The 20,474-nt window shown below is 37.6% G+C and overlaps 1 protein-coding gene across 1 annotated transcript in view; it reads right to left on the bottom strand.

The window, feature by feature from the left end:
* Positions 1–20,474, bottom strand: part of lrrc9 (leucine rich repeat containing 9) — a 104,721-nt gene that overhangs the window by 25,191 nt on the left and 59,056 nt on the right. The window contains exons 16-24 of the mRNA XM_052018020.1: positions 19,613–19,819; positions 17,613–17,732; positions 13,412–13,603; positions 12,059–12,184; positions 10,798–10,928; positions 10,085–10,275; positions 7,470–7,690; positions 3,708–3,830; positions 590–720 (exon numbers count right to left, since the gene is read on the bottom strand). Coding sequence (XP_051873980.1) covers positions 590–720; positions 3,708–3,830; positions 7,470–7,690; positions 10,085–10,275; positions 10,798–10,928; positions 12,059–12,184; positions 13,412–13,603; positions 17,613–17,732; positions 19,613–19,819 — 1,442 coding nt within the window. The remainder of the gene's footprint in view (positions 1–589; positions 721–3,707; positions 3,831–7,469; positions 7,691–10,084; positions 10,276–10,797; positions 10,929–12,058; positions 12,185–13,411; positions 13,604–17,612; positions 17,733–19,612; positions 19,820–20,474) is intronic.

Below are 20,474 nucleotides of genomic sequence, written 5' to 3'. Positions count from 1 at the left end.
ACAGTTATTCTAATCCTAATGGACTCCCAGAAACATGGAACAAGAGGAGACCATTTAGCATTCTCAGTCTGTTTAATAGATAAATGACTGACTACTACAGTTATGTATCCAAAATATCCTTCCCAATCTGTGGTGCCCAGAACTGTACACAGCATTCCAAGAGACATCTAACCGGGCTTTGAATAGCTGAGCTAGAAGCCAAATCATCAGGATTTTCAAACAATCAGATAGCAGATTTACTGTACTTTAAAATTGCAACATTTGAAGAAAAATAACATGTATCCTCTCCTGATGGAAGAAATTGAAAACTCCCAACCACATTTCATAAATAGAGAAAAAATATCAACTGTTCATCTGATTTGAATTGTGGCAAATCTCACATTCATCACAACATTTGTATGCTGGTGCATTTGAGAAATTTGCAAACTTCAAAACTTTAGACAAGTAACAACTGAACTTGAAAAGTCAAGTACCATATAGCTGTACTTTTGTCTTATTACAATGAGCATTTCAGGAAGATAAAAGAAACAGATTATATTTATTTTGAGTCACAGCTTCATTGTTTGCACTTAAGATCTTTATACATTACCTAATTAAAGATTCAGGCATATCCAGCCTTAAGAGCTCTGAAAAGTTTGAATGTCCAAGTTTCTCTGTAACCATATCAGAAGTGAGTCTACCTCCAAACAAATCTTTTGCATTATCAATTTCTGACAGTTCCTGCAAATACAAAACTGCACATAATACTTTGATATAGCTCTATCTGTATTTATATACAGAAGAATTTTGAAACATAAAATCTTGCAATAACTTCTATTAATTTATAAATAAGCTAAACTAATTTAATGTACAATATCTAGCAACTTGATAATACTAATTAAACTCATAGTTACATTTTCAAATCCAACCTGTTCTCTAGGATAGCCAACAGTCCCTTATTTAAATAACCAACCCCTATGAGATCAATTTAGGACAATCTTTATCTCTTATAATTTTCCAGATTCAACCTCCTGTTCTGCAAAGGTCATTCCAAGCCAGCAGAGATCCAATTGGCTATTTTAGGACTCTGCAAGTTCCCACCATGTGTAAGTAAGTTGAGGTTGGCCAGGCAGCAATTCTCTTTGCAGGGAACTTGGAGAAACCATGGCTCTGGCCATGAGCCCTGCCCTGGTCATGTCTGTCCCCGACAACAAGCCCAACCTAGCCATGTGCCCTTGTTGTCCAAAGCTGGCGTTGGAAGGAGGGGTGCAAAAGAGGGAGGGAAAGGGATAGAGGATAAATGGAGGAAGGGAAAGAGGGCAGGGAGGGGATAGATGAAAAATAAGGGAATAAGGGAATTGGGAAGATAAAGGAATAGGGTTGCCAGCAGCCTCATTTTGGACTGGATGCTCATCTATATGTGATAATGCTATACAAAATAACATTAGCATGGAATGCTTATTTTACAATACAATTTCCCTTACCCTGGGCAATTAACTCAAAGGCCCTAGCTTAACATGTTTAGCTGAAAGGCTCCAGAATAATCTGACACAATGACGCAGGATTTTGCAATTAGAATTGAGCACCTTTGGCTTGCCTTCCAAATTAACCGAAATTTACCTTGGAGCAAAACTCCCAGTAGAAGAAGCCATGCCCATGACCACAATCCTTTCCAGTGATGACCATCACACAGGACTTGCCTCTTACATTTGCAGAACAATGTTTGCAAACTTAAATCTCCCCCATGCCCCCTCCCCTGCAGCAAACCAAACAGCACTCTCCAGCCCTCAAAGGTGTCTCCAACCCAAGATGTCAAGATGTTTCAAAGGAGCAATGGTCTTGTGTCAAGCACAGGGTTGTGCTGGTTGCTTGTCTTAATGGAGATCCCTGGTAGAAAAATGTACGAGTGTAGCAGTTGTAGCCCTTTCTGAATTTTACAGTTTTATTATGGTTGTAAGAGATTGGTAGCAAGCTATTAGGGAAGATCTGTTTCAGATCCCGAGATATTTCTGAAAATGTTCTTCAGAATAAGTCTACTATTGGTCCTATAGAAAAACCAACGACTTTCCTTTTCTATGCAGCATCTTTTAGGACTAGTATAGTCTTCATCACCTCAAATTGTAAATGTGCATTTTGCTTGCTCCATTAACTGCTTCAGGCCCTATTTAAACTGTCTCGTACCAGTATTTCAAGAAAAAGCAACCAACTATCAGTTACAAATTGCTGCCCACAATTCAGCAACTACGAAATGTATTAAAGCAAAGATGAACCAAACAATTACACTTTTTTGAAAATCCCAATTCTACTTCATCCTAAAATTTCTAAATTTGCAAGTTGCATTATGACCTCCTTCCCATTACTACAACCCTAAGCCTAAGTACATAATCAGGGATGATGTTGTAGAAGTCTGGAAGGTTGCTGAAAGGTGAGTTGGTACATTATCATCCAAAATTACATTGTCGGTCTCCTTTGACACTTAATAAAAATACAATTCAAATAGCCAGCACAATTCTAACAGTCATTAGCTGCGCACACAATGACCATCTCACCAATTGGTATCAGGTGCAGCCTGTGCCACAAGCTTGGTACCCATTATACTCAATTATGTGAGCAATGAAACAATTTTTGATTCTGTATATTTCAGTGAGGCTTTTTCAATATAATAATTTGAAGAGTTCAGTAAAGAGTTTAGAATTTGCAAACAAAGCAAACGATAACATTTCCTGTAGAGGGCACTACACTAACACAGATGCAGGATAACCAGCAGTGTTTGCAACAAGCCTAAAAAATGCCCATGAAAGGCATAAGTTATTCCTTTGCCAAGAACACAAAACCCTGGTCAGTATTTCTAAGCAGTAGAAAGCAAAACTTCAAATGTAATTTGTTTTTCTCTTATAAAGTGATTACAAGTAAATCAACTATATGAATGTACTATACTAAAGGCAATAACTAAATGGCAGTTTTTATGAAAGAGAAAAATTAAACTAAGCAAAATGTTTGTCTGACTGTCTGCTAAGCTTTGTGCCTGGGAGATTTCCTGCATCCCTCTGCCAGGACCAAGATCTGTGCTTCTATCCATCAAGTCCTCCAGTGAATTAAATGAAATGCTTGGTACGTGACCTCAGATATTCAACTATTTCGGATTGCTGCAATTTTAAAAATGTTCACTCTATTTTAACCTAGTAATTCATTTCATATCAAATCCCCAAAACATTTACAGGAATGCAGTATTGACTTACTTCTTCCAGATGGTTTGTAATTATGTGTTTTGGCCTTACTTAGGTCAAGATTAGTACCAATCTAAAACACTTTTCCCATTACAGGGTAATCAAGTAATTTTAAAACTTACTGAACTAGTATGAAAAAGAGAATTTTCTTTTGTGTTTTGAATGCTACTTAAATGTTTCTGCATCAAAAATTCTTTATTGAAAACATTGATTCCATTGATACAATTCCATGGATGTTCTTTGACCTCCAGTACCTTCCAAGTGTTCACATTCAAGCTTTGACAAGTATCAACAGGCAGGATGACCACAAGAGCACAACAGCCATATTGGCCCCAACCAACTAAACTGCAAACTGGGAATCAAATCTAGACTTCATTAATCTGCAGGGCTAACAATGCCATAGCTAATGGCCAGTTGAGAAAAATAACAGTTATAAAATATTTTTAACTTGCATTATAATAAAAAGAAAACATTTTTGAAGGTAACTGAACACAGACTGACCACTAGGTTTCCATCAAGAGCCTTCAATGCAGGCAGGTGATAGATGACAAAGAGGCGATAATGTTCCTGCTTAGTGACCAAAGGGTTTCCATAAAAGTCCAAAATCACAAGGTTCTCCATTCCCTAAAAATATAAGTTAATTAAAGATGAACATGTCATAATTTAAGAGAAGTGGTCTTCAACAAATACATAATGTCATCATTTTATGGAGAGCAGTACAAGAAACAATAGTCAAAACTAAAACAATATTACCTCTTTAACATGGATACATTATAGAAATTATTCAAACACGTTTTCAATGCTGGCTTCTGGCAAGTCCTATCCCAACAGTTTCATGCTGCTGCTCTTTCCTCAATGTCCCCTTTTGAATGTTACTGGTAAGACCTGTTCCACCATCTTTTCAAGCTATATAAATCACAATCAAAACACCACTGCCATTGAATCAAAATCCAGAAACCCATAACTTAACAAGACTGTAGGAGTATGTTCATATAGGCATGGCACGAGACAAGAGCAGGCAAGGACCACAATTTTTTATAGCTACTTTTGGGATAGGACTAGGGGCCTCCACCACCTTCTCAAGGGCAATCAGGTTTGGGCATTAAATGCTGGCCTCGCCAATGATGCTCAAGTAAAAATAAAGTTACTGCATACATAAATATCTCATCTCAGTTGTTTTGACAAGTATACTAAATATGCTTGCATTAGTCATCAACCTTTCTGCCAACAAAAACATTTTTTCTTGATTAAAATCATTCATTTTGAACTTTTATATTAATTGCCTCCATTATTTTCTCTTTTCTAAACAGAACAATTCCTGATTGCTAGTCTTTTGAAGTAACTGAGCTCCCTCATCCCTGATACCATCTGGCAAAACATCTTTGGCTCCCCTCCAAAGCCGTGACGTCTTTCCCAAAGGTGCACACCCCAACTTGACATGAAACTTCAAGTAAAATCTAATCAGTAATTCATAAAATGTAATATACTGTGAATGGTAGGAACTTGAGTAAAAACAAAAATTGCTAGAAATATTTAGCAGGTCAAGCAGCATGTGTTGGGAGAAATGGAGTTAAAGTTTCAGGACATAGTTCAGGACACAGTTAAAGGCCATTAACTAATGTTAACTCTTTCTCCAGAGATGATGCCTTTCTCTTTCCAGAATTTTAAATTTTTATGTGTGATTTATAAAGGAACATAACTTTCTAGCTTTTCATTTACCATGTGATAATTTCCAACACTGCATCTGCCATTGTCTTGCAAGTGGGGCAGGTTGTGTGACAAAAGGCAAACTGTCTACTGTGTAGAAATAAAAACCTATTTACTCAGTAAACAAAGTTCATTGAGAATAAGTTCATTTAAATTATCCATATTAAATTCAGTCTCAACCATGTACATCAATAAGGTCACCAAACTTGATTGACAGGGGAAATGTCTAATTACCTACAGTCTCACATGCAGTCTATTTATTGACAACTCCTAAAGCAGTGTTACTGCATGCAATATTAAAAGCCTTCTTGTCACTTTCAAAGATTTTTTTTTAGGTAAACCCCTGGGTCCTTAACTTGCTGCACACATTTAAAATTGTACCATTTTGAAAGAGAAAAAAAAAAGCAAACATGCATTTACAAAGAGTCAGTCATAGAGTGTTTCCGTAATACAACACGGAAACAGGCCCTCTAGTCCAACTCGTCCATGCCGACCAAGGTGCCCACCTAAGCTAGTCCATTTGCCCATGTTTGGCTCATATCCCTCAAAACCTTTCCTATCCATGTACTTATCCAAATGTCTTTTAAATATATTTGCTGTTAATGAAGTACCCATCAAAATAAGGGACTGCAGATCATGGAAATCTAAATAAATACAGAAAACAATGTCAGCTGCCATTTGCAAAAAGAGAAAAACAGAATCAGAATCAGATCTATTATCACTGACATAAGATACGAAATTTGTTGTTTTGCAGCAGCAGTACAGTGCAAAAACATAAAAATCTATAAATTACAAAAACAAATAAATAGTGCAATAAAAAAGGAATAACAAGGTAATGTTCATGGGCTGTTTAGAAATCTTTTAGAAGAGGGGGAGAAACTGTTCTTAAATCATTGCGTGTAGGTCTTCAGGATCCTGTACCTCCTCCCTGACGTTAGTAACGAGAACAGGCCTTCTTGAGGCACCGCCTCTTGAAGATGTCCTCGATGGTGGGGAGGGTTGTGCCCATGAGCAGCTGGCTGAGTCTATAACCCTCTGCCTTTTGTGATCCTGCGCATTGGAGGCTCCATACCAGGCTGTGATGCAACCAGTCAGAATGCTCTCCATTGTACATCTGTAGAAATTTGTAAGATTCTTTGGTAACATAACAAATCTCCTCAACCTCCTAACGAAGTAGAGCCACTAGTGTGCCTACTTCATGATTGCATCAATGTGTTGGGCCCAGGATAGATCCTCTGAGATGTTGATGCCCAGGAACCTGAAGTTGCTCACCCTTTCCACTGCTGACCCCTCAATGAGGACTGGTGTGTGGTCTCCTGACTTCCTGAAGTCCACAATCAGTTCCATGGTCTTGTTGATACTGAGGGCGAGGGTGTTGTTGCAACACCACTCAACCAATCCATCTATCTCACTCCTGTAAGCCTCCTCATCGTCATGTGAGATTCTATCAACAATAGTGGTGTCATTGGCGAATTTATAGATGACGTTTAACAGTTTATGTTATTAGTTAAAAGCTAATGTCAATAGCTTTCATCTGTCCTAATGAAAGGTCATCAACCTGAAATGTTTCTGCCCCTCTACAGCTGCCTGACTTGCTCTATTTCCAGCATTTACTGTATTTACTTATTAAGTTCATTCACTGTTACAATATGGTAAATATGACATCCAATTCACAGACTGCTGTCCACCATAAAGAGCAAAATGATAACAACTAAATAATCTAACCTTTTTGATGTTGATAGAGGGATAAATATAGGCTAAAATACTGAGAGAAATTCTCTTTTCAATCTTTACATCCACCTTTTGGGGTAGATGGGTCTTTGATTTAAATCTCTTCTGAGTGTTCTAATGTCTTCAAAGATGCAACACTCTATCAACACTGAAATGGAGGAATGAACAATCTGCTGAAGGAACTCAGCAGGTCAAGCAGCATTTACGGGGGAAAGGAATTGTTGATGTTTTGAGTAGACATCCTGCATCAGGACCTTGTTTTCTGTGCTCAAGTTACTGAAGTGGGACTTCAACCCTTAACCTTATTACTTGGATGTGAGAGTGCTAATAACTTTCTTTTTCAATCTTTTTATTAGTTTTCAAATTAATACAGATTGATATATAGCATCAATATTTATACATGTAATACAAAGAGATCAGGATAACAACCATAGCATACATAATCATAAAGAACAATAAAATATAAAAAAATCTGTAGATCCAACGTTATCGTAGTAAATGAATATAATATAAAAGAAAGGAAAGAAAAAGATTTATTATATAAATTTAAAAAAAACCCAAATCAATAAAAAAATTATAAACAATATAAACTAAACAAAAAAAAACAAAAAAAAAGAAAAAAAACTGGGCTAAAATTTCTCAGTAGAAACAGAGCAATATTATGTCGCCAAGTCCATTCCTGAGAGTGCTAACAACTAATCCTTGACTTTGTTTATATTGTCTTATTCTTCCTTTCAAACTGAATTATGTTCTTTGAAAGAAAATTTTAGAATTTTAAGGAAAAAGGCTAGATAATAGAATGGATAGTGTACAAATCATGTTTACCTTTAAATGGTACACCTCACAGTTGTTATTTATGTGGTTATTTCCCAAATATAGTTCGGTTAGGGTATAAAGTTTTTGCAAACCACGTAGTGAAGAAATTTTGTTGAATTCTAGTGATAGGTAGTGGAGATGTGTTAACTTATCTAGACCAGAATCTTCCAAATTTTTCAGTTGATTATTACCAAGATTCAATCGAGTTAGCTTGGTCAGCCTTGATATCCCTATTAATAACAAAATAAATAAATAAATATCTGGGAAAGACCAATAAAGAATGAACATGCAGAAACAGTAATAAATAAATGGTTTCTGAAGTTTAGGCACAGCAGTTTAGTAAGTGTGCCATCCAATTTGGATTACTATTATACCTTACACATCCACACAATATTACAAAGTACTTCAAAGCCAATAAACTGCTTTTAAAATCCTTACTTGTTATCACACAGTAAGTGTCATCTGGTCCCTACTGGCTTCCAGCAAAGCAATCCCCTCAGTCCCATTACCCGCTCCTCATTTTTTCTGTAGCCCTGCAACTTATTCTGTCTCATATGTCCATCAACTCCCGTTTGATTCTTTTGTCATGTATTTACACTACAGAGAAATTAACGGTATCCAATTAACTTGCCAATGCATCCATGACATGTGGCAGCAAACTGGAGTACCCAGCAGAAACCCAATCAGTCACACAGGAAGGTCCCAATTGAACTGGGTTTCTGAAGCTGTAAGGCAACAGCACTAACTGCTGTACCACTCTGCCATCCTGTACGCCACGAATCATACAGCACAGAAATGGGCCCTTTCAGCTCATCTTGTCCATGCCGACTTAGATGCCTATCTACACTAATCCCATTTGCCTGCCTGAGGCCTGTTTCCCTCCACACCTTTCCTATCTAAGTACTTGTCCAAATTCCTTTTAAACAAAAAAATGGAATGCTGGCAGAACTCAGCAGGTCAAGCAGCATCTCTGCAGGCAAAAGGTACAAGTCGACGTTTCAGGTTGAGACCCTACATCAGGGCTGAGAAGGGAGAGGAAAGATTGCCAGTATATTGCAGCACATAGGGGGTGGGATAGAGGCTGGTAGATGATTGGTGGAAGCAGATGGGGAGGTGTGATGGGCAGCTGGAGCCATTTGGGGGATGGAAGTGGTACAGAAATGGGTAGGTGATAGATGGAACCAGATGGGGAGGGGATGATGGGCAGATGGAAGCAGCTGGGGTGAGGGAGATGGGAGAAGTAAACAAAGGGAGAAGAAAACTAAGTGGACAGGTGAATGTGTGTGGGAGGTGAACAGCAGTGGGGATAGGGGTTGGGGGGTAGGGGGTTTAATCTGAAAATGGAAAATTCAAAAATATTAAGACTTTTTAAACACTGTTAATATACTTGCCTCCACCACCTCCTTTGGCAGTTCATTCTAGGTATTCACTACCTTCTGTGTGAAAAACTCACCCCTCAGATCTCCTTTAAATTTCTCCTCTCTTGCCCTAAACCTGTGCCCTCTAGTTCTATGCCACTCACAATTTTAAAAACCTCTGCCTCCAATAGAATAGATCCAGTCTATCCAATATCTTCTTATAACTACAGCCCTCCATTCAAGGCAACATCCTGGTGAATCTTTTTTCACTCTCTATTGCTACTACATCCTTCAGAACTGCACACAATACTCCAAATGTGGTCTAACCAATGTTTTATTCAACTGCAACATGATGTCCCAACTCTGATACTCAATGCCTCAGCCTATCAAGGTAAGCATATCAAATGACTTTTTCATTACTCTGTCCACCTGTGTCACCATTTTCAGGGAGGAATGGACTCACATCTCAATTTCTCTCTGTATATCTACACTCATAAGGTCCCTACCAATTTACTCCATACGTCCTACCAGAATTTGACTTCCCCAAAGTACATTACCTCACACTTATCTGGATTAAATTCCATCTGCCACCTCTCCATCCAACTGTCCAGCTGATCCATTTCCTGCTGTATTCTTGAACAACCTTCTTCACTATCCACGACACCCAAATTTTCATGTCAACTGCAACCTTCCTATGTTCTCACCCAAGTCATTTATATGTATTACAAACAACAAAGGTCTCAGTACCGATCCCTGCAGTACACCACTTGTTGGAGATTTACAGTCAGAAAATCACCCATCCACCACTCTGCTCTTACCACCAAGCCCAATCTGGATCCAGTTTGTCAACATGTTTGGGATCCCTTCTGCCTTAACCCTCTGGACCAGCCTATCATGCAGGACCTTGTCAAAAGCCTTACCAGAGTTCATGTAAACCCTGTCTACGACTCTGCCTTCATCAATTTTCTTAGTTACCTCCTAAAAAACCTCAGTCAGATTTGTGCAACATGATTTCCCTGCACAAAATCATGCTGACTCCTAATTATTGTAAAGTAGCCAAAAATGAAAGCCAACTTGCATATCGGAAACACACCTAATTGGCAAAAAAAAACAAGTAATTACCTCTAAATGAGATTCCATAGAGTTAAACACTGCAATGCAGTTGAAAATCTACTTACTATAGATCCAAAGCACCAATTGGACCAGATCCCTCTTCCCCCACAACTCCCTGGAAAAAATCTGCAATTGTGGAAATTCAACTGGTACCTTCTAGTTTAGTAATAAAGTTGTCTTCCAGAGAAAGTTCTTCAAGCTTAAGGCACTGATCCAAGCCTTCAAGCCTACGAATGATGTTGCTGTTAAATGAAGCCCAACGCAAATTCTCCAGTTTATCGAGATTAGTGAGTCGTGAAATATTCTGTCCATCCAAATTTAATGCAGTAATCTGCAAAGGAAAACTCAATTAACAACTAAAAGGCAGCAGATTTGTTATGAATGGTTTACCTTTTGATCACAGTTTAACCTAATAGTTACAGATTCAAAGGGTGATAATTCCAAGATCATTTTTTTCCAATTTCACATTTGAATGTTACAAGAATTAGGCTTGTATCAATTTCTAGATGAGCATTTGAGAAGTGTTACAATATTAACCTCAGATATACTTATCTTTTCTTTGTAGATAAGATGGAGCTTATTGGAGCACTATAATGAATCTTATTTACAAAATTACAAAAAGCAAATTAACAACTAAATGATTGGAATAATACATACTAATTTAAGTTAAATGGGTAGATATTACATTGGAATTAAATTCTATACTAGCAAAGGTTTTTTGTAATGATGCCCATGTATTTTTTTTTTAAACATTATTTAAACTGAATTTTGGAGGCAGACTACAAAGCCTCAATATGACACATTTAGTGCTAGGCATACAACTTTAATGAGTCAGATATCAAGGATTTATATAAACCTTAGAAAACCAGGTTGTGCGTTGGTCAACAGATGGATTTGGCTTGTTTTTGCTGATCTGAGTCAGGATCTGAGCACAGTTCATTAAACTGAGGCAACGAGGGGGTTCTTCATCTGTCCGCGAACAGGCCAATAAAGAAACCTGGCAGAGAAGGGAAAAGAATTTTACCTTTGGTGATGAAAACTTAATTGAATGTAACAACACTGAAACAATTATTGTTTAGGTTTGTAAACTCCATTCACTTTCTATCAACTGCATCCTCTTGTCAAGCACTGACAATCTATTTGGCAACAAGTTGTGCTTCAGACACTATATCCTCTACATTGCCTAGGTTCACCAAGGTAATATCACTCATTTTCACCACTAGACTACCTGCTCACTCATTCTAGTCCCAACTCTACCCCTAGAGCCATGAAAGCAGATTTCAGCAGCAGAAGGACAGAGTTGCATAATGCTAAAGATTGGGAAAAAGTTGTTTCATAGGTGGTACGTAAGTTCAAAGCTCACCTTGGAGTCAAACATGACACTACTATTGCATCGAGTTTGGTTCAGCCTCAAGCAGTCACCAAGAAAACGGACAAAGTTAGATGCTCGGTAACAAGAGTTCATGATGGCAACCAAAGACAATGGCTTTGGGTATTTTGTGGCATCAACAGGTGTACAAGAGTCACAACTGCTTTTGAATAATTCTACTTAGTCTAATGATTAAACTGAACATTTGCAAATAAAGATTCGCAAGTACAATTATACTATATATATGCAAAACAATTCAACAAATCAATAACATTCAGGTAATTACTCAGCATAATAAATGTAAAGAAGTAAATCATAGTCCACAAGAGCAGTGATAAAAATCTGACTAAGTTCTTTATGACAGTTTTACACTGAATAATCATTGTAATAAATAATGGGGTTTTTTTACTTATTAAGAAACAGGATTTTTCTTCTCATGTCAATTAAAATGTAATAGTTGATGAGACTTTATACGACCTTAAGTGAAATGGAGAGCAAGCAATCAAAACAGCTATTTGTCTAACTCTACTCGGTGTAATAAAAATTGTGATCATCAGCAAGGCATTTTTTGCCTTTTTGTTGGACACCATACTTTTGGATTACCTAAAATAAAAATTGATTTGTCCAACAATATATGATAAATTAGTGGAGAAGAACAGCCTAAGTCAGATTGACTGAAATCAAATTTGTTCTAATCTTCTTACAAGTAATCAAAAAAAAATCAGAAATACAATTAGTACTATCAATGCTAGTCATACCTGTGTTAGCTTAAATCCAGTAGTAATACTCAAGGCTGCTGCAATTTCTTCCTCTGTTACAATGCACCCATTCAAATAAGTGAGAGCCTTCAACTGGCCAATGGCTATCGGGCGCAACAATGCAGGCTGTTCAAATAATTGAAGATATCACGGGTAAAAAGAATAATTAGACTTAGTTGCAGTAAATGTTATAAAGAAGAACAATATTGATAAATATTATAAATTAAACTTGCAATAGAAAGTGTGAAATGGTACAACTAAATTTATGGTATAAATCATTTCTGATTGTGTCTATTGGCTCCCTTTAGCCATTTAGATAAAAGTCTCAGACATGCATGGACCCACCAATGTATCTTTCATCACCTCCGATACTGAACTCCATGAGAAACCCAAATGGAATTTAATGGCAATGCCTAAGCATGCTGGAATTTCTAATATTATTCTGAAGAATAATTTCTCTGTTCCCACATCTGATCCCATTCAGTGACCTAGTTCATTTGAATGAGGATTCTCGAATGGGGAAGGCAATGTTTCTGTTTGAATGTAATACACAAAAAGTGCTGGAGGAACTTTAATCCATAGAACAGTGGATTAGAGAGACAGGTTTAAGCACAATCCTTTCTGAATTCCCACTATCAATTATGTAGTCCACTGTTCTATGGATTAAAGTGCAAATAAACTTACTTTCTATCCAGTGACACCCTTTGAAAATGGAAATAGATCATTAAGTAAAATAGTGTAAATGAAATTAGTTCATTACAAAATTTAGTGTAGTTCAACAGCCATATATTGTTTTCTACCTGACTTTGATATCTACTGTAATACTGAACAGCCACTGAAGTGAAAATTAAATGAAATATACAGTGTGCTGAGTTGCTGCTAAATTATATGTGATTTTGCAACAGTGAACTCAAAGAGCATGGCTGAACTTTTGATGCCCAAAGAGGGGTATTAATGAGCTGGAGTGTGGCATACCAATAACATTTTAGTTTTGTATCCACCATTTGAAAATTCAGTAATATGCAAAGCTCAAGACATCAGATGTATTGAGTTGGCCATACAAAAAGGGGCAGGCCTTTACTTAATGCAGGGAGAAAAGAATTGTTGTAATAATCTTACACTCTGGGGAAAAATAAATTTTTATGCAGGTCACTGAAAAAGTACAGGTTCTGCATGATCAAATTTCTAGGTCCATTTGTATGAAAATAATGACTTATGATAAACATTAAGCAAGGTAGGGGACTGATTTAAGATGCAAACTGCTGGGTTTGTGCAACTTTTAAAAAGTAATCAATAAATATTGTCCTGTTTAAAATATTTAGTCTTTATGACTGATACCTCAATAAAGAATACCTTTTTCCATGGGTTGTGGCGGAGATCAAGTGTAAGAAGATCTAAAGCATGCTTACGAAGGATTCCAATTTCCTCTTTAATGTAAGTTAGTTGATTCCAACTCACGTCCAAATATTTAAGATTTTCCATTCCTTTGAATCCATCTAATGTTATCAAATGGTTGTGGCTTGCATCCAAATATGTTAATTGTGGCTGCAGAATTTTAAAACAATGTAATAAGGATCATACATCTAGAGATTTTAGTGCAGCTAGATAGATGTAGCTGTGGGGCCTCCATGACCATTTCAGTGATTGACCTTCTGCTGATTGCCATTTATACACAAGTAGTTAAGTTACATAGATGGCATCTCTTCTGGCACTGCACTGAAAAGACCACTTTGTTCTGGAAGTGCCCAATGGCAGGTGCTGCAGGACAATGTGGTCCAAGTTCCCCACCAACCCCACCGCCCCCCGCTCCCCCTCCACCTGCCACAAAGTTTCAAAAGCTGAGCTGCACAGGGAATGACATCATCCTGTCATGTTGAACGATGCCTAGGAGTACTCAGTTAAATTTCTGGAGTGGCATAAAATGATCCAGAAGTTGTTGTTATCATTTTCTTGTTTTACTTAATATCAAAAGGAATTGCAGTACACCAGAGTGAAAAGGGAAGCCAACCCTGATTATTTTATCTAAATGGACAGAATGGATCCAATTAAGAGAAATGAGGACAGATAATTAACTATGGTCGTAGTTACACACTACACCATTTGTAACTTTAATAAGAGATGTTTCAGTACTGCAGCCATAGTTAAAACCAGAAAGGAAGGTTTCGGACACAAAGTTGGGGGAAAGACGGGCATTGATTTTTGGAAGGAACGGCACAGTGAAGGAGCTTAAAAGGGAAGTAAGGTTCGAGATAAGTAGAAAGAGGTCAAGCACAGAGGGGAAGTAGTAGAGAAACCAGAGGAAGAAATATTTCAGTGTTTTCTCATATTTAAAGTCTGAATCGCATATATTTTTGGCCATCTACTCAGAAGATAAATGTTAGATTTCCAACATTTTGCAAACAAGTTTCCCCTTTCATAAATGGAAGATTGAAACTGACTATCCTTTTTCAAATTTTTCTTGTGCCAGCCATCTGAACAATAATATCATCCTCTTTACTGGAATTACAGACCAGCGAGTCTTACTTCAATGGTGGGCAAGTTACTGGAGAAGATTCTTAGAGACAGGATTTATGGGTATTTAGAGAAGCACAGGCTGATTAGGGACAGTCAGCATGGCTTTGTGAGGGGCAAGTCATGCCTCACGAGCCTGATTGAATTCTTTGAGGATGTGACAAAGCACGTTGATGAAGGTAGAGCAGTGAATGTGGTGTACATGGATTATAGTAAGGCGTTTGATAAGGTTCCTCATGGAAGGCTTATTCAGAAAGTCAGGAGGCATGGTATCCAGGAAAACTTGGCTGTGTGGATTCAGAATTGGCTCACCCATAGAAGACAGAGGGTGGTGGTAGATGGAGCGTATTCTGCCTGGAGGTCGGTGACCAGGGATCTGTTCTGGGACCCCTGCTCTTTGTGATTTTTATAAATGACTTGGATGAGGATGTGTAAGGGTGGGTTAGTAGGTTTGCTGATGATACAAAGGTTGGTGGTGTTGTGGATAGTGTAGAAGGTTACTGTAGATTACAACAGGATATTGATAGAATGCAGACCTGGGCTGAGAAGTGGCAGATGGAATTCAACCCGGATAAGTGTGAAGTGATGCACTTCGGGAGATTGAGTTTGAAGGCAGAATACAAGGTTAATGGCAGGACTCAACAGTGTGGAGGAACAGAGGGATCTTGGGGTCCAAATCCATAGACCCCTCAAGGTTGCCACGCAGGTCGATAGGGTTGTTAAGAAGGTGTATGGAGTGTTGGCTTTCATTAGTCAGGGTATTGAATTCAAGAGCTGCAAGGTGATGTTGCAGCTCTATAGAACTCTGGTTAGACCACACTTGGGAGTATTGTGTTCAGTTCTGGTTGCCTCGTTATAGGAAGGATGTGGAAGCTTTAGATAGGGTGCAGAGGAGATTTACCAGGATGTTGCCCGGATTGGAGAGCACGTCTTATGAGGATAGGTTGAGCAAGCTAGGGCTTTTCTCTTTGGAGAGAAGGAGAATGAGATGTGACTTGATAGAGGTGTATAAGATGATAAGAGGCATAGATCCAGTGGACAGTCAGAGACTTTTTCCCAGGGCGATAGTAGCTAACATGAGGGAACATAATTTTAAGGTGACTGGAGGAAGATATAAGGGGGATGTCAGGGGTAAGTTTTTTTTTACACAGAGAGTGGTGGGTGCGTGGAACACACTGCCGGCAGAGGTTGTGGGGGCAGATACATTAGGGACATTTCAGAGACTCTTAGATAGACACATGAATGATAGAAAAATAGGGGGCTATGTGGGAGGGAAGGGTTAGATAGATCTTAGAGCCTGTACTGTGCTGTAGTGTTCTATGTATTGGTATTGTTTATTATTGTCACTTGTACCAAGGTACAGTGAAAAGCTTGTCTTACAAACCAATCGTACAGGTCAATTCATTACACAGTGCAGTTACACTGAGTTAGTACAGAGTGCATTGATGTAGTACAGGTAAAAACATTAACAGTACAGAGTAAAGTGTCACAGCTACAGAGAAAGTACAGTGCAATAAGGTGCAAGGTCACAACAAGGTAGATCGTGAGGTCATAGTCCATCTCATTGTATCAGGGAACCGTTCAATAGTCTTGTCACAGTGGGGTAGAAGCTGTCCTTAAGTCTGGTGGTACATGCCCTCAGGCTCCTGTATCTTCTCCTGTATGTTCTATGTTGTTTTGATGAAGGCAGCTGAAGAGACGGTTAATGGAATTAAAACTCGAACATGAAGTGATAATAAAACAAAGATGAGGAGAAAGGAAAGAATGCGAACAGAGAGAGGGAGTTTCATATATGAATCACATCTAAATAGATAATCTGACATATTTTTCTCATTTGTTCTTCCACTATTTGTAAATATATCATATTTTAATAGTTCAATAAAATAAATGGGTAATTGTGGTTTAATTTTAAGATTTGCTATTAATTAGAATGGCTCAATGCTAAGAATCTCATCCAACATTTGTTTTTACGATCTCAGGGATAAGGATGATTTAAATCCACTCCAGCTTTATAAGTTCTGAGGCAGCTAACAAAGCCAGTGTGTGAACTGGACTTTTCCACAGGTGGGGCAGGTGGGTGAATATTTGTTATGTACTTTGCTCATCCTACCACTTACACAGGGCTTTTGTGTGCTCCCAATAAATTACCTTGAGTTTCTTAAGTACCATCCTGGATACTCTTTTGCCACTTTAAGCAGTTATGGGGAGAAGTTCCCAGGAGTCAGTGGGGATGTTGTATCTCTTCAAAGAGCTTTGACCACACCCTTGAATCTTTTCCCCTGTCTGCCTGGTAATCCCTTCCCATTACAAAGCTCAAAGTAAAATGCTTCAGGAGTCTGGTGTAAGGCATATGAATGACGTGGCCTGTCCACTGTTACTCTTACTAGTGCCTCAGTACTGGGGTTGTTAACTTGGCAAGTAACACTAACATTGGTTTATTTGTCCAATTTTACATACTTGAATAATTGCAAACAGAAATCTTGAACTGCTACAGCCCTAATGATCAAAGTTTCCTAAGGTACTGTGAATTCAGGTATTCTGCCAAAGTAATGATGGAGACTGGTGGCATATTTCCAATCATGAAGTCATGTAATTTGGAAGGAAATGTGTAGCTGGTGGTGATGTTCCCAAGAACCAGCTGCCTTGTCCTTCTAACTGGTAGAAATTGTGCAATTTAGAATTGCTGCTGAAGTTGCTTTGGGGTTGCTACAGCATATCTTGCGGACTGTCTTTGATGGATGGTGTCAAGCTTCTTGAGTATTGCTGATACTGCACGCATTCAGGTAAAGAGGTGAGAGGCATGGGGGCATCAGGAAGTGAGTTATTTCTCAGTTAAGAATTAGGAATTCTTAATTAAATTTCAGGCAAACCTCTGGTTGTGGGTGGTGAAGGATTTGACAATGGTGAAGATAAAGTGAATGTCAAGGGTGTGCTAGACTGTTATCTTGTTGGATATGTTCATTCATTGTAATTCCATGCTGAAAATACTGAAAGGTTAGAAACAGATCTATGTATAATTTACTGCAATCTTGTCATTTCTTACCAGGTTTGTAACATCATCCAGTTGCACAAGTTCATTAAAACTGACAATAAGTTTCTGTAAACTTGTAAGTTTGGAGATACCTTTTAGTTTACTCAGACTATGCCCATGTAAATTCAGAATCTGTAAAAGAATGAAAAATAAAGAAAAGTCATTTTCTTAAATTAAACCTCTCAGTAGAATTCATAACTATTCTACATTCGGTAGCTATTTTCATAAATATGAGTTTCTTATGTTTTCATATCCTATGTTAAAGAATAGCATGGTCCTTAAGTTATGAAATGAAGATTCAATATGTTTCCAAACTACCAATTTAGAAAACAACTATTTGGTTTTTGATGGGTTTTCACTGCAAATTTTGAAAGTAAATTCAAAATATATTTGAATTTGTTAACATGCTGTATTAACATGATACTGACAAAAGCTGGTTCCCATAATAACACACAAGAACAAGAATTACCAAAATATATTGACAAATCTGTTTTAAGGGATTTGCACTTTTTCATTTCAGCATCATTCAAGTATTTCAAGAATTAATGCCACATTGAATTCTATAAAGCTAGTGATGCCTGTCCTACGGTATGACGTCAAAATTAACTCTCACTACTGAGCAAGAGAGGAGGAACAGATCAATTTATCTACCCAAGGAATTGGAATTAGTTTATAATTGTAACAGGGTACAATGAAAAACTTGTCTTGCATACAATGCATTGAGTCTTATAACAGCGGGGTAGAAGCTGTCCTTGAACCTGGTAGTATGTGCTTTTAGGCTTTTGTATCTTCTGCTCAATGGGAGAGGGGAGAAGAGAGAATGTCCAGGGTGGATGGGGTCTTTGATTATGCTGGCTGCTTTACGGAGGCAGCGAGGAGTATAGACAGAGTCCATGGAGGGGAGGCTGGTTCCATGATAAGGGTGCATTAATTCCATCTTGCAAAATCTATGCTTAACAAATTATGTAGTTGGCATAGGTTCTTGCTGTACTCAAGTGGAAACCTAATTAAATTTATAAGTTGTAATCAGATAATGTTGTATGTGCCATGATATTATTTTATTCTTCTGATACAATTCTGGCTATGCTTGTCAGAAGAAGCATAACCAGAGATTCTTACTGGAGCTGGCCAGAAAAGACTATAGTAACATAAAAATATATATTTTGATATCAAATCCTTGTGAGTCAGGTGAATACCTGTAGAAATTAATATATTGACCACACTGTTAACTACTCTGAAAATAAGTCTCGAACTTGACTTCAAAGAACTCTGGAAGTCCATTAACAGCACTCAGTTTTAAAATCAACTACAATAACAAGGTCCAGCACCACCTTGTCAGGTCATCTAAAGATAACCAATAAATGTTGTCTGATCAAAGTCAATCATGTCCTGAGAATGTTTGAACAGAGAAAATGCACTTGAGGCAATAACCACAAGCGGGAACAACATATTCTGTGATGAAAGATTATTCTACAACAACAGTTGCAGCTTGGTAGTTTGGATGGCATCTGTTGGGCTATTATCAGAACAACCAAGAAATGTACTTCAAATAAAGGACTTCATACTTCCAGGGTTGGTTTGTTTTGTTGATTATCTAGCATAATTTAGCTTCTTATTTCTCTTGGATATAATTGAACAAGCTCCTGAAAAACTTGCACAATACTGAAATGAATCATCTTTTAAGATCATTTACCAAATGTAAGCACCCAGCCAACTTCTCCTACATAAGCAGGTATTCCATTTAGAATTGGATTTTGTTCATTTTTAAGGAAAGGACTAAATTACTATCCCTGGATAAATACTGGGCACAGATTCCACTTGGAAAATAATCTGATGACACAGTAGTATTATCATTGTGACATCTTAAAGAGATGATATGTACTTTATAAGTCTGTCTTACTGTTGCATTAAATTGAGAATGCTTCCACTTGAATCTTGGAGTTATTGTGAGGAACCAGTGTTTGGCCAAAATCTTTAGTTACTTTATATAGACTTGACTGGAAACAACTCACTGTGATGTGATTCAGTGCTGAAGCTTTAGATATAGAAAGTAACGTCATTCCTTCCAAACTTAATATTTTAGGTTTTTGCTTCACAACAGGATCCATTCTCAGAACTTCTTCATCAAGGGCCTTGGCTTGCTGTACCATCATTATCTCTGCTTTACTGTACTTCTTTTGAGATGTTTTATTTTCAGAAAAAGCAGAATAAAACTTCTGCTGATCATTCTAAATAAATGTAATTTGTACCAAAAATTGATTAAACACATTCAGTTAAATGTTTCACAAAATACCACTTTTATTAGATCTCTTTAATTTATTCTTTCTTCAAATGTGAGGATAATTAAGCAAGTTATTGACCCCATAAACTATAATGCAAGTCACTGCATTTTAGAATTATAGAATAATAAAAGTTTGTATCATGCGACAAGACCATTCAGCCCAGCTTATCCATGTCTTTTACTTTACAATTACATCAAACCTATGTCCCATGTAGGTGAATAGGTTCTTCTTGTGCACTCAAACCAGATTCCTTATAACTTTATGCACATCAATTAAATCTCCTTACTACCCCCTCTATTGCAAAGAAAATAACCCTAATCTACTCTGTCTTGCCTCCTGGATAAAATTCTCCAGTCCTACAACATTGTCCTAAATCTCTTTTGTATCCTTTCCATACTATCACGTGCTTCCTGCAAGGCGAGGACTAGAATTGTTTGTAGATTTTCAGATGTGGCCTTACTAATATTTTAAACAGTTTCAATATAACCACACTGGTGCTAGGTTCTACACCTTCTCTCATAAGGAAAATAACCTAATATGCCTTCATAACTACCTTATCAAGCTGTGCCACTACCTTTGGGAACTTGTGGAC

The sequence above is a fragment of the Pristis pectinata genome, chromosome 1 (assembly GCF_009764475.1).
Source record: "Pristis pectinata isolate sPriPec2 chromosome 1, sPriPec2.1.pri, whole genome shotgun sequence".
Taxonomy (NCBI): Eukaryota; Metazoa; Chordata; class Chondrichthyes; order Rhinopristiformes; family Pristidae; genus Pristis; species Pristis pectinata.
The sequence above is the reverse complement of the archived record's forward strand: the minus strand, read 5'-3'. Positions and strand labels throughout refer to the sequence as shown.